The sequence below is a fragment of the Rhipicephalus microplus genome, chromosome X (genome assembly GCF_043290135.1).
Source record: "Rhipicephalus microplus isolate Deutch F79 chromosome X, USDA_Rmic, whole genome shotgun sequence".
In the NCBI taxonomy this organism is placed as follows: domain Eukaryota; kingdom Metazoa; phylum Arthropoda; class Arachnida; order Ixodida; family Ixodidae; genus Rhipicephalus; species Rhipicephalus microplus.
The window spans coordinates 319,556,813-319,569,316 of NC_134710.1; the positions used below are offsets into that span (position 1 = coordinate 319,556,813).

The 12,504-nt window shown below is 53.5% G+C and overlaps 2 protein-coding genes across 2 annotated transcripts in view; one reads left to right on the forward strand and one right to left on the reverse strand.

Moving 5' to 3' along the window:
• LOC119161290 (glyoxalase domain-containing protein 4) overlaps positions 1 to 12,504 on the reverse strand; it is a 40,305-nt gene that overhangs the window by 26,168 nt on the left and 1,633 nt on the right. The window lies entirely within an intron of this gene.
• On the forward strand, positions 1,184 to 2,157 carry LOC142776248 (transcription initiation factor TFIID subunit 13-like). Its single transcript, XM_075879578.1, has 3 exons — positions 1,184 to 1,365; positions 1,424 to 1,496; positions 1,566 to 2,157. Exons 1-3 carry the CDS (start codon positions 1,336 to 1,338, stop codon positions 1,706 to 1,708), a joined length of 246 nt encoding a protein of 81 aa, XP_075735693.1. The 5' UTR covers positions 1,184 to 1,335; the 3' UTR covers positions 1,709 to 2,157.

The following is a 12,504-nucleotide window of genomic DNA, read 5'->3' on the forward strand; positions in this document are numbered from 1 at the left end:
TTGAAAAGAATAAATTCCAGGGTCTCAGCTGGCATCGAACCCAGGCATTCCGAGAGGCAATGAAGCGTTCTACCACAGAGTTACGCCAGGTCTCGGAACTATTTTTCAAATAGACGCTAATCTTCGCGAAACGTCAATAGCGTTTGCAGTAATGCCTACCCAATTTTATAAACATTATATATGTCCGCCACGTCAGGTTAACGTCAATTGTGGTTAGTTGCCATGCGCTGCATAAAGTTAATTTATGTAGCAATGTCCAGGACCAGCATCCTCGCGAGCATTAGCGCTAATTTATGTCAGCTTTTGGCATTGCTAATATGCATGTTCCAGTTCGCATCGTTGCGCAAGTGCAAACAACTGGTTATATAAACATCTGCAAATCTTCAACATATGTCTGTGCGTGCAACATTTGTACATACATTTAGCGTAATTTCATGACGTGTCGCTCTATAAAAAATTTGCGACCCGATCTCTCCGTACGCTTCGCATAACGACGATTGCTATAGGTACATGGGATCTGCCGAATTTTTTTTTTATGGCTTCCTGGTTCTGCATCCGTGTGACAGTATTTGTTCTTTAATCTCACAGCTTTCTGAGCACAGCTAACTTCCAATAAATCGGCTCAGTTATTCTGATTATTGTAGACGCTCAACCAACGAAGAAAGAGTCAAGAGAGAAGAAATCAGTATAAGACACACCCTTTCTGAATTATTTTCGATCTTTCACAAGAGTTTTTATGGAGCTCGAATTCGGTAGATTGGCGTGTCATACAGTACTTCAAGGGCTATGAAATTATGTGCTAGACACGAATGATGAGAAGGTAAGAAGAAATCTGCATCTGTGTAGGACGGTCTGTGTGTTGTCGCATCCATTTGAATCCAAAAAAAGTTTTGAATGACTTCTAGTATTATAATACTAAATAATTTTAAATTTTGCATAATAAATACGCACTGTGAGCGCTTTGTTGGCCGAAATTTGACCACAAACACTAAAGGTGACGTCAACAAACAAGTTTTGACTAGCGCCATGCCGCTCGTATGTCACAGCCCTAGCGACAAAATGTACGAACTAGAACGGAGGCGCTTGAGGGGGGGTTCTCTGGGCAGGCTAAGAGTAGAGTGGGTCGTGGTCCCTAGTTTCAAGATACAATCTGGGGACTTTATTGGAGGCTGTTATTAGATGCTTACAATGCCTACTCGTCATCCTCATTGGACTGGCGTAAGCGTTTGCCGTTTCGATGGTCGCGCAAAGGCTCCGTAGATCGAAATTTCATTTGTAGAGCCTTTACAGTTTTTGTGTAAAGCCGCTAGCTCCGCAGAAGTGAGCTGCTGCGTCATGGCAGCAAGTGATGACGCTTTTGACCAGGTAAAAGACCACCTTACATGGTGCTTCTGTACTAATACTCGTATAATCGTGGTTTTAGTTTGACGATGACCTCACGGAAGGAGCTGAAGTGCAAGTTGGGGACAGACGCAAAAGACTGTTTTCGAAAGAACGTGAGTATTATAGCTATAGGACAAAGCATGGTCGATGATTTTCATTTTTTCTTCTTCTCGCGATTGCAGTGCGGTGCATGATGTATGGCTTTGGAGATGACCAGAATCCGTACACAGAGTCTGTGGACCTCTTGGAAGACCTCGTCATCGAGTTCATTATTGAAATGGTATGCTCGTCAATTACGTTGTTTACGCCGCCGGGAATTTGGTGAACCTTAATGAAGCGCGCACCGGCTTGTAACTGCAATGTCTTATGATTCCTAGGATGTATCAAATTCAAGTTTTTAACTTGGAAGCGAATAGCAATACTGAAAATTAAGTGCGCATTGAGTCAAATACTGATCGAATATCCTTGAATAATAGCACTACTGCTACCTACTTGCTAAAACATTATTTCACCAACAAGATATGGAAAATCAAGCTTGTTGTGCAGCAAATAACGTTCAGAAAAATTATGCATCTGCAGTTGTCACAGAGAATGGATAGCTGCTTCGTGCATGAGGTGTGCATCGAGACCGTTTTTGACGTCACAATTACACCAGACAATGACAGCAGCTGGACCTACTTTATGTTTGTAAACACGGTAGGCGCCGAGTGACATGACAGTGCGTTGGCTCCGCCTAGTATGGATGGATTGATATGGCTGTACCCTTAAGATCGGGCGGTGGCTAACGCCACCTAACCTAGCCGTAATACTTAGTGAACCAGCAACTAGATTTATGTTTTTTTTTTTCTCTCTTTAAATAGTGAAGTTGAGGGCTGATACTTTGTAGTGAAGGATTTAATTTTCACTCGTACTTTGATTGTAGCCACCAATCAGATAATCTCCTCCTTGTTATTTCTACTCGCTTAAAGTCTATTTCGCCCTCCCTGTCCCTAAACCCCATTGCTTTGAAAAACTCTGTACCATCATCCTGAACGCTCGGTGAAGCCCTTTACAGAACATTATGAAGTGTTTGGCAGCTTCCTCCTCATCTCCGCACGCGCTACATACCGTGTCTACCCCTTCGTATTTGGTCCGATATGTCTTGGTTCGCAGTACTCCTGTGCTGGCCTCAAACAGTAGACAACTACCCCGAGTATTATCACAGATTCTTTCCTTGGAAATGGCCTACTTAAAAGTTTGATAGATTTTAGTGCTGGCTTCTTAATCATGTCTCTTCTGCACATCACATGTCGGTCTCCATTTCCTTCACCTTCTTCTTAACCAATAGTTCTTTTTGGTTTGGCTCCCTGCTCTTTCCCAAGTATTTACCTGTCAATTTTCTGGCTCGCTTCCTCTATTTTGTATCGGCATTCCTCATGTACTAGTAGCTGAAAACCTTCCTAGCCCAATGCTCTTCCCCCATTTCCCTCAATCGCTCCTCAAATTTTATCTTGCTGCTAGCTTCCCTGCCCTCTAATGATGACCATTCCATATCGCCTTGTACTCCCTGATTTGGTGTATTCCCGTGAACTCCTAAAGCAAGCCTACCTATTCCACGTTGCTTAATTTCTAATCTTGCTTGAACCTCCCATCTCATACACAAGACCGCATTGCCGAACATCAGACCAGGAACCATGACCCCTTTCCATATTCCTCTCACATCATACCTATTGTAATTCCACAGTGCCCTATTTTTTATCACCGCTGCATTCTTGTTACCTTTCGTCTTTACGTATATTTCGTGTTCCCTTAGGAACTCGGTCCCATTGCTTATCCATACACTCAGATATTTGTATTTATCCATTCTCTATAGCGTGACCTCCTGTATCCTAAGCTCACTCTCTTCATTATCATTAAAAATCATGACTGCTGATTTTTGCCTACTGAATCTCAAATCTAACCTAAGCAGCTGCGATGTCCTACACATGGGGGGTCCTTGCAGGAGAGTGTCAGCATATGAAACTGTCTGCGATAATGATGGTGACACTTCTGGCTGGGCATACTGCTGACGTTCCCGAATGGGCTGGAGATCCCGAACCGCCAGTCTGACTTCCTCACGAATGACGGCTAGTGACGACACAGCTGGAACGCTATGGTCGAGCTCCTCTCGCACTACAGACCTCACGAGGTCACGTGAAGTTTATGCTATTTCCCAAGGCAGTGGGTGCTGCGTAAACAGAAGCAATGCCCAGATCCCGGTTGTACATCCTCGCTCGTTGCTGAAGCGTTCTTTTCATTGTGGCCGCCTCAAAACAAAACTCCACGACAGTAAATGGCATATTTCTAACCAAACTGGCAAAAAGTTTCTCTCTTACACCTCGCATTAGATGGCGAAGTTTTTGTCCCCGCTCATGTAAGGATCTGCTTGGCGGAAGAGACGGATCATGGCCTCTACACACATAGCCACGCTTTCATTGTTCCGCTGGTTCCGAGCTTGGACAGCGGTCTCAGCTCTCTCCTTGCAGTCGCTACTGGGGTAGGTGCCAAGTAGCTTCCGTGAAAAGCCATCCCAGGTTGAGATGGCAGCCTCATGGTTTTCGAACCACATTGGTGTGGAATTCTCTAATACATCGTAGCTTCCAAGTAGCATCCCAGCCATTGACCCTCGCGACGTGCTCAAATTGCTCAAGCCAATCCTCTGTGTCTTCGTGCGCGTCACCATGGAAAGGTTCGGGTGTCATCGGCGGGTCTATTACAATTTGTGTTGGTGTGACTTCTGAAGTCATCTCGGTAGCGTCTTCGCTGGGAACTGCGACTGTTCTTGTACCATCCAAAGGGGGAAAACTCAAGGTCTTCGCCGCATAGGCGACGGCTGCTGCGTTGGTAAACAGGGGTCAGCTGGATGGGTGAGAGTCTCCTTTGCTCCGAATAGGTGACCCAGTTCGAGAAGAGTAGACGACGGCGAACCGCTCCACCGCAAGCCTCAGATTATTTGGGATTCGCGCGCTCAGTCGCCCGTTTATCTTCGTCCTGATAAACCATGGTCGGTTGTTCAGCCGTTGGCTGCTCCAACTCGAGTATGAAAGGCAAACACAGGTATTGATTTCCATGGAATGAAGAAAAAGAAAATGAGGTGGGCTGCAGCTGTGATAAGAGCCATAGCGGCAGGTAGCCTTTGGGTACCAAACGTTGAAGCCAGAGTGTGCGAAGACCATTTTATCGGAGGTACGTGTGTATTCCGCACTAATGAAAAAGCTTATGCATTAATTTGCTGCAAATATTATATTGAGAAATGAATTGTCGTGCAGACGCGCCTAGCAAAGACATTATGGGAATGCGCGGGCGAAATCTACCTGCCATACGATATGAGCGCCGGCCATTCCACCTATTGTGGGAATTGAGGCTGGCCCGCTGCCTTTAAGCGGGCTTTCCCGCCTTTTCTGCCGTTCTCATGTCCCGACATGTCTGCCCTCCTTGCTGTCTGCCGCGCTGGGAAGGGCGGAGTGACGTATAACTCCCTCACCCGGTAGCGGATGTTGACTGTGGCGCCGCACGCGGGGACCCCTGGGAGGTTTTCGCGCGCTGCGTCGGGAGCGGTCAGATACTCTCCGGGACAGCAAACGGTGAGCCACGCTATCTTTTCGTCCGTCGACTCCCGTCAGTCGGGGGCTCGTCGGACTTCGCTGACGGCGCCTCGCGCCCAAGGCGAACGCTCACCCGCTGTTTGCCCCGCTGCGTACGCACGGCCGAAGGGCGGTACGGTGTCCTAGTGCGTGGCCTCGCTACGCCGACCCGTCTCCCTTCGAAGCCAACGCGAGCGCCTTTGCCCTCGCTCGAGCAACCGGGCCTTTGCTCCGGTGTCTCCGTGGATCAGCTTTACCGCGGAGACGTGCTCGTGGCACCCCTGTGTAGTACTTTGTGCCCGTGGCGTGGATAAGCCTACTTGCTTTCCCGCCGCGCCTATTTGCAACGGGCTGTACGGCGTTTGGTGTTGCCACAATAAAGTGTTGCGACTTGAGCAGTATCGTGTTTCCCGCCACGGCGACGGTTAACGCGTGCCCTGCGGCTCGCTAAGACCGGACCCACGCTGGTGGCCGTACTCCTTCGGGATACGTGTACACCACACTGGCGCCCAACGCGGTATCAAAAGCTCTAGCTTTTGATTGCTCTTAGCGAGTCAGTTCGCCTGCGCGATTCGGGCTCGTCGTAACATGGCTGCTTCGCGGGACTTTTGTCCGCTGTCCCTTTTAGCGGATGCCGCGTTGCACACGGAGGCCATTGCCTCTATGGACGGGAACCCTTCTGCACCCGTCCGTGTCGGCACCCCCTATTGCGGTGACGACACGGGGCGCCTAGCCGCTCCCTTTGGAGATGGCGCGTCGCTTCGGAATGGGCCTCTTGCCCTACCCGAACGTTACGCACAAGCGCCTCCGACTGCTAATGCGCCCTTTGGCATGCATGGCAGTTCGTCGGCGCAGCGCTCGCAGTCGGTTCCCTGCGGAATTGACGGGGCCCTCGCCGACTTTTGCCCGCTATCAGCCGTGCAACCGACACTTCGACCGCACGCTGAGCAGGCGCCTGAATTGTCGATGGTAGCCGCACCAAGTGCGCCTTTGGTTCGACAACAGGCAAATCCCACAAGGAGCCTATTTTGCTCTGGGAATGGCGCGCAGGGCGGTGGTCTGTTTGAAACCGCCCCACTGATCGAGCTGGGCGACTGCTCGCCTTCGCTCGACCGCGCCGCTAACGCACCAACGGTTTCCTACGAAGCCGGTGCGACGACGCAGACTTTGCTGCAAAACGCCGTGCAGATGATCCAAGCACTCTCGGGAGCTGTGCAAACGCTTTCGGCTGTTCCGAAAAGCGGCCACCCCGCTGTTATGTTGCCTGTGCCAACCTACAGCGGATACGGTGATCAGCTCACCGCCCGAGATTACCTCGACTCTCTGTCACGTTATCAGAGAGCGATGGGTTTGGATGATAAGGTGGTGCTCGAACGTGTTGTTCCAGCTGCACTGACTGACACGGCGGCGAGATGGTATCGGCTTTCCGGTTACCGTGCAGCAAACCTCGAGGAATTTCGTGCGGTCTTTTTGCGCGAATTCCTACCCGCTGACTACGAAAGTAGGATGCGGCGAGAGCTCGAGCTCCGTACACAAGCTCCTGACGAGTCTTTACAGGAGTATGTACGGGCGATGGATGAACTTATTTCTATCGCTGAGCCCCGAGCCTCGAACGAGGAACGCGTCGAACGGGTGATACGGCAGGCACATCCGACTTTTTCGGCATACCTGCGCGGCGGCCGCTTCAGTGATTTGGAAGCGTTGGCCGCCGAGGCGAAGCGCATCCAAGGCGACATTCTCGCCGCGCGTGCCTATCGCCCGCCACCGCCAGCCAGCGACGCCCTTGAGCCGCGCTGCGCTTGGAGAGGGGCCATGACCCTTCCCCAACGGCAACAGCCTCTCGGCGCCGCCTTTGCGGCTGCAACCGGCTGTGCGTGGGAGTTGAGCGATCGCGCTCTTGACCCCTTTACGCATGAAAGGCGGGCAGCCTGCGCTGCTCCGCCTGAAACCTCCACACAGGGACGCTTTTCGACCCAACGTAATGTTGGAGGTGCGGCTCGCAGAAACGTATCCTACGATAACGTAGCGAGCCGATCACGACAGCTCGAAGCTGCTCCGTCTGGGAATACAGACCGTGATGGAGTGCGCTGTTACCGCTGCCGTGAAAGAGGGCACATAGCGAGGGAATGCACCGGATCCAGGCCTCCTGCGAGGCAGGGAAACGGGCTTCCGGGTCGTTCGTGAATGCACGACCGACCCAACCTTTGCTTCTTCCCTCTGCGTGCAGGGCAAGCACTTTTCTTGCTGATACGCACGCGCCGTTCATTCCGGTCACCATTGCCGGCCGTGAATTTTCGGCTTTGCTGGACACGGGCGCTAGCGCCTCGTTGTTTGGCGAACAGGTGTTGTCCCACTTGCGGAAGCACTCGGTGCGCTTGCGGGACAGCCGAACGACATTCACCCTTGCGAAAGGCGTGGCCCATTCGGCAGGCGCTGCAAGGTTGACTGTCCGATGGGGAGATCGAATGAGACGCTGTCGTCTTATTCATCTTCCAGGGCTCAATGTTCCAGTGATTCTCGGTCGGGACTTTCTCCTTAAAACCGGTATCGTTGTGGACATTGCGAATGGCGGCTATCGTGATGGCCCATTTTGCCAACTCAAGCCGTTCATCAGCCCGCCGGCGCTTACCGTCGCCTTTGCGGCAGAAGCGTCGGAAACGTGCCCTGCGCAGAGTTCGGGGCCAAGCCCCCGCTCACCGCATTTGCCCTCTCACAGTCCCCTTCGGGAACGAGAGGCGCGGCACGAACCGTGTCGTGCGCCAACTCCGGGGTCGTACCCTGGCGTTCCGCGCTCGTCGGCTCGAAACCCCTGCTTGGATCGACCGGCACGACACGAAGAGGCACTACGTCCTTTGGTCGCCTGCGCGACTCAGTTGGATGAAGCACAGAAGGCTCGTTTGTCGACACTGTTATGTCAGTACGACGAGCTCTTCACCGATCAACCTGGCTGCACCGATTTTGTGAGCCATGTGATCGAAACTGGCGACGCGCTTCCTTTGAAGTGTAACCCCAGGCCCGTCAGTCTCGCCAAAAGGCAGATTATCGATGGGTTGCTAGATGATATGCTTGCGGCTGGCATTATTCGCCGCTCGTCTAGCTCCTGGGCGTCTCCAATTGTGCTCGTGCCTAAGAAAGATGGCAGTCATCGCCTGTGCGTCGACTATCGCCGTCTGAATGGAGTGACTCGAAAGGATGCCTATCCGCTCCCCACGATAAACTCCATCGTAGGTAACCTGGGTGATGCACGGTACTTTACCACGCTTGACGCCTCTAAAGGTTATCTACAGGTCCGGATGGGTACCCGTGACCAGTGTAAAACTGCGTTCACGTCCCACAGAGGGTTGTTCGAGTTTACTCGTATGCCCTTTGGTCTTTGCAATGCTCCTGCGACGTTTCAAAGACTCATGGACCGCGTCCTCGGGGAAGCAAAGTGGTCAGACTGCATGTGCTACCTCGACGACATCGTGATTTATTCACGAACCTTCGAAGAGCACTTGGCCCATGTTGCCGATGTACTCGAGAGGGTGAGGACCGCCGGGATGACACTTAACCCCGCTAAGGTCCAATTAGCGCAGACCCGTGTTCAGTTGCTCGGGTTTACGCTGGGCGAAGGCTCCATAGAGCCGGATCGGGAGAAACTTCGAGCTATTCTCGAATTTTCCGTGCCCAAGGACGTACGTGGCCTTCGCCGCTTTCTAGGAATGGTCAACTTTTACCGTTCCTTCATTCCGTCCTGTGCCCGACTGCAGGCGCCCTTGAGCAAACTCTTGGGTAAGTCTGCCGAGTGGCAATGGGGACTTGAGCAGCAGGAGGCGTTTTGCCGACTGTCTAACGCCATAGCGGAGACAGCGCAGCTCAAGCTCCCCGACCTGACCAGACCGTTCGTTGTACAGACTGATGCGAGCGATCTGGGTTTAGGAGCTGTTCTCCTACAGGAATACGATGGCGTGTTGCAGCCGTTGGCCTTTGCCAGCCGCTCCTTGGTCTCTGCGGAGAAAAATTATTCCGTGACCGAAAAGGAGTGCCTCGCCATCGTGTTTGCACTGCGAAAGTTTGACGTCTATCTTGATGGGACGAAATTCGTAGTGCAAACGGATCACAGTGCGCTCAGCTGGCTGATGCGGCTCCGTGAGCCTGCCGGCAGGCTGGCGCGCTGGGCTCTCCTGATACAGCACTATGACTTTTCGGTGCAGTATCGAAAGGGGAGCACCAACGTGGTAGCTGACGCGCTATCTCGTGCCCCACTATCGGCCGAGGACCTTGATCCCGGTGCGACCGCCGCTAGCGGTGCCTTAGCACTTGCAAGCGTCGGGGGCGAAACAGCAGCTTCGCCGCCGTTCGGCGTGAAGGGTGAGTCCCCATGCGGACAAACCTTGGCTGCTAACCAGGTAAGCGGCGCACCGCGAAGCGGCCGAGCGGGGGAGCTTTCCGAAGGCCACGAGGCCGAGAGCGAACCCGTAACGCCGACTCAAGCGGTTGTTGCTGCGGTCCTGAGTGGGCGCGATACCAGACTCCCCCATTTTGGGAGAATGGGCATCGCTTTCAGCAGAGAAGAGCTTCTGAAGGCCCAGCAAAGTGACCGGTTTTGTCGCGAAATATGCGACGGTCTCAGAGAGATGGAGCGCCGTGACGCTGCTTGTCCTGCAGCGGGCGCCGATAACGACTGTCTCGACGAGACGGAGCGCCGTGACGCTGCTTGCCCTGCAGCGGGCGCGAATAGGGGGCTCGAACCAGCGTGTGTCGCTGAGTCCCCGGCGGATTCATATTTGCTGGACCATGACGGGCTCCTGCTGAAGTATATAGCCACTGACGACGAGTCCATAGACCCGTTTAAGGTGGTTATGCCCAAATGTCTGAGAGCCGCACTGTTGCGATCCTCTCACGACGAACCCATGGCCGGTCACCTGAGTGGCTCGAAAGTTTTTGCAAAACTGAGCCGCGTTGTGACCTGGCCTGGCATGAAGCGAGACATTTTTCGCTACTGCCGTTCTTGCCGCGTCTGTCAAACGGTGAAATCAAGGGGTGGCAAACCGCCCGGTCTGATGAAACCGATTGTCAGTGAGCGTCCGTGGCAAGTGGCCACCTGCGATCTAATGGGACCATTTCCCAGAAGTAAGCAGGGGTTCATTCACCTGATGGTAGTCGCTGATCACTTTTCGAAATGGGTGGAACTTTTCCCACTTCGGAAGGTGACAGCGCGAGCGGTGCTTGAGAAGCTGCAGGAGGTGTTTTGCCGGTTCGGCTTCCCGGAAAGGCTCATCACTGACAATGCTTCGTATTTCACCGCTCGGGTGTTTGGTGCCACGTGCCGTTCCCTCGGAATTGATCACTGCACCACTTCACCCTACCATCCCCAGTCCAATTTGACGGAGCGCGTCAATCGTACGCTCAAACCGATGTTGGCGGCCTTTGCCGAAAGTCAAAGGGACTGGGCAGACCATTTGAGTGAGCTCGCGTTCGCTATTCGAACATCCGAGAGTCGCTCAACTGGTTTCTCGCCCGCCTTCTTAAATTTTGGAAGGGAGTTGGCAAATCCGGTGACCAGCGTCACTCAATGCCAGCTCGAGGACGAGGAGGCGCCGGCAGACTGCTCTGCTTACGCGTCGGCACTTCGGGACAGGCTTTGTCGAGCTTTCTGCAAAGCAAGGCAAAGTTTAGCGTCGGCCAGGGCTCAGCAGAAGGCCCAATATGACCGCAAGCATCGCGACCTAGTTTTTGAGGTGGGCGATCTTGTCCTGAAGCGCAACCACGCCCTTAGCGATGCCAGTAAGGGGTTCTCAACCTCGCTCGCTCCTAAGTGGCTTGGTCCGTACCGAGTGGAGAAAGCTTGCACTCCACTCGCGTACTTGCTGAAAGATCCCCAGACGGGAAAACTCAGCCGTGCCCATATCGCAGACCTGAAACCCTTTGTATCACGGTCTGACGAGCTCGCGCCAGAGCCCTGCGGCACTGCGCGCCAGCAACGGGGCACACCCGGAGCGGCGGACCGCATTCGGACCCCGCGCCGGTATAATCTGAGGAAGCGGTCACCTTTGTGATCTCGCGCCGGACGGCGGACTTCTCCGCAACCGAAGGCCCTCAGTTTAGTCTAGCCTCAGTATAGGTTAGCTTCTTTACGGCCTTTTCTCGTAAAGAAGTTGACCCCAACCTGCCTGCTGCCAGTGTTTCTTTTTTTTAAGTGTTCATGTGTATTCTATGTTTTTGTCTAATATTAAGTGTTATTTGTATTTTGTTTTTTTGCCAGATGTTTAGTGTCAGTATGCTCTGTGTTTACTTTTTTTTTTTTCGTGTTCGTTTCGTCTACCGCGAAGGGAGCTGTGTGTGACCTTGAGTGTCGGTGCTTGCCGGGGGAGAGAGACGAAGGACGCTTTGCGCCTACGCTCGCGCAGCCGTCAGCGGTGTGTGTGCGTGTGTAAGTGCGTGACGCTTCAGTGCGAGCCCGCGAAGAGTGCGTCATGGCTTCCCCCCATCGATGCGGACGCTGGAGGTGCTGGGGGGTCATTGACCCACTGACGTCAGACCATCTGGCTGTGCTCTGCTCTCGGCCGTCGTCGAAGAAGCCCCGCTGCCTTACCACCATGGCTCCTGCGCGAGGCCAGCTGAAAGCAGCTATATGCTGCCGGCCAACGCCATTCGCAGCCAATTTGGGTCGGCCTCCCTGAGCACTGGAGAGGCCCGGCTTCGCGCAACGTTCCAGCTTCATCATCGAGCCAGAAATGCGGGGGCCTCCGAAGCACAGCCGAGGCAGCGTTCGTCGGACTCGCTGCTTATCAAGACCAGCAACGAGCCATCAGTGAGCCCCTCCTTCCGGTACCTCTGACCTCGCACTCGGGCATCGCACACAGCGGACACTGTCACGCCTTTCCGCCCCTCCGCGCAGTGGACGCTATTCCCGCTTCAGCACCACGAACACTAATCCCACTTTTCTGTGCTCCCTTTCGCAACTGTTTTATAGTGTCATGTGTTTATTTTGTTATTTATGTTTTTGCTCCTCACTTGTAATCTTTTTCTTTAGCAGCAGTAACAGGGCTGGACTGAGGTTAGCTGTCGCTCATAGCAGTGTCATTTTAACTGCATGGGTGACGCCCGGCTGCCTTTTGCAGACCGGTAAAGGGCAAATTTAGGAGAGGGGGATGTGGGAATTGAGGCTGGCCCGCTGCCTTTAAGCGGGCTTTCCCGCCTTTTCTGCCGTTCTCATGTCCCGACATGTCTGCCCTCCTTGCTGTCTGCCGCGCTGGGAAGGGCGGAGTGACGTATAACTCCCTCACCCGGTAGCGGATGTTGACTGTGGCGCCGCACGCGGGGACCCCTGGGAGGTTTTCGCGCGCTGCGTCGGGAGCGGTCAGATACTCTCCGGGACAGCAAACGGTGAGCCACGCTATCTTTTCGTCCGTCGACTCCCGTCAGTCGGGGGCTCGTCGGACTTCGCTGACGGCGCCTCGCGCCCAAGGCGAACGCTCACCCGCTGTTTGCCCCGCTGCGTACGCACGGCCGAAGGGCGGTACGGTGTCCTAGTGCG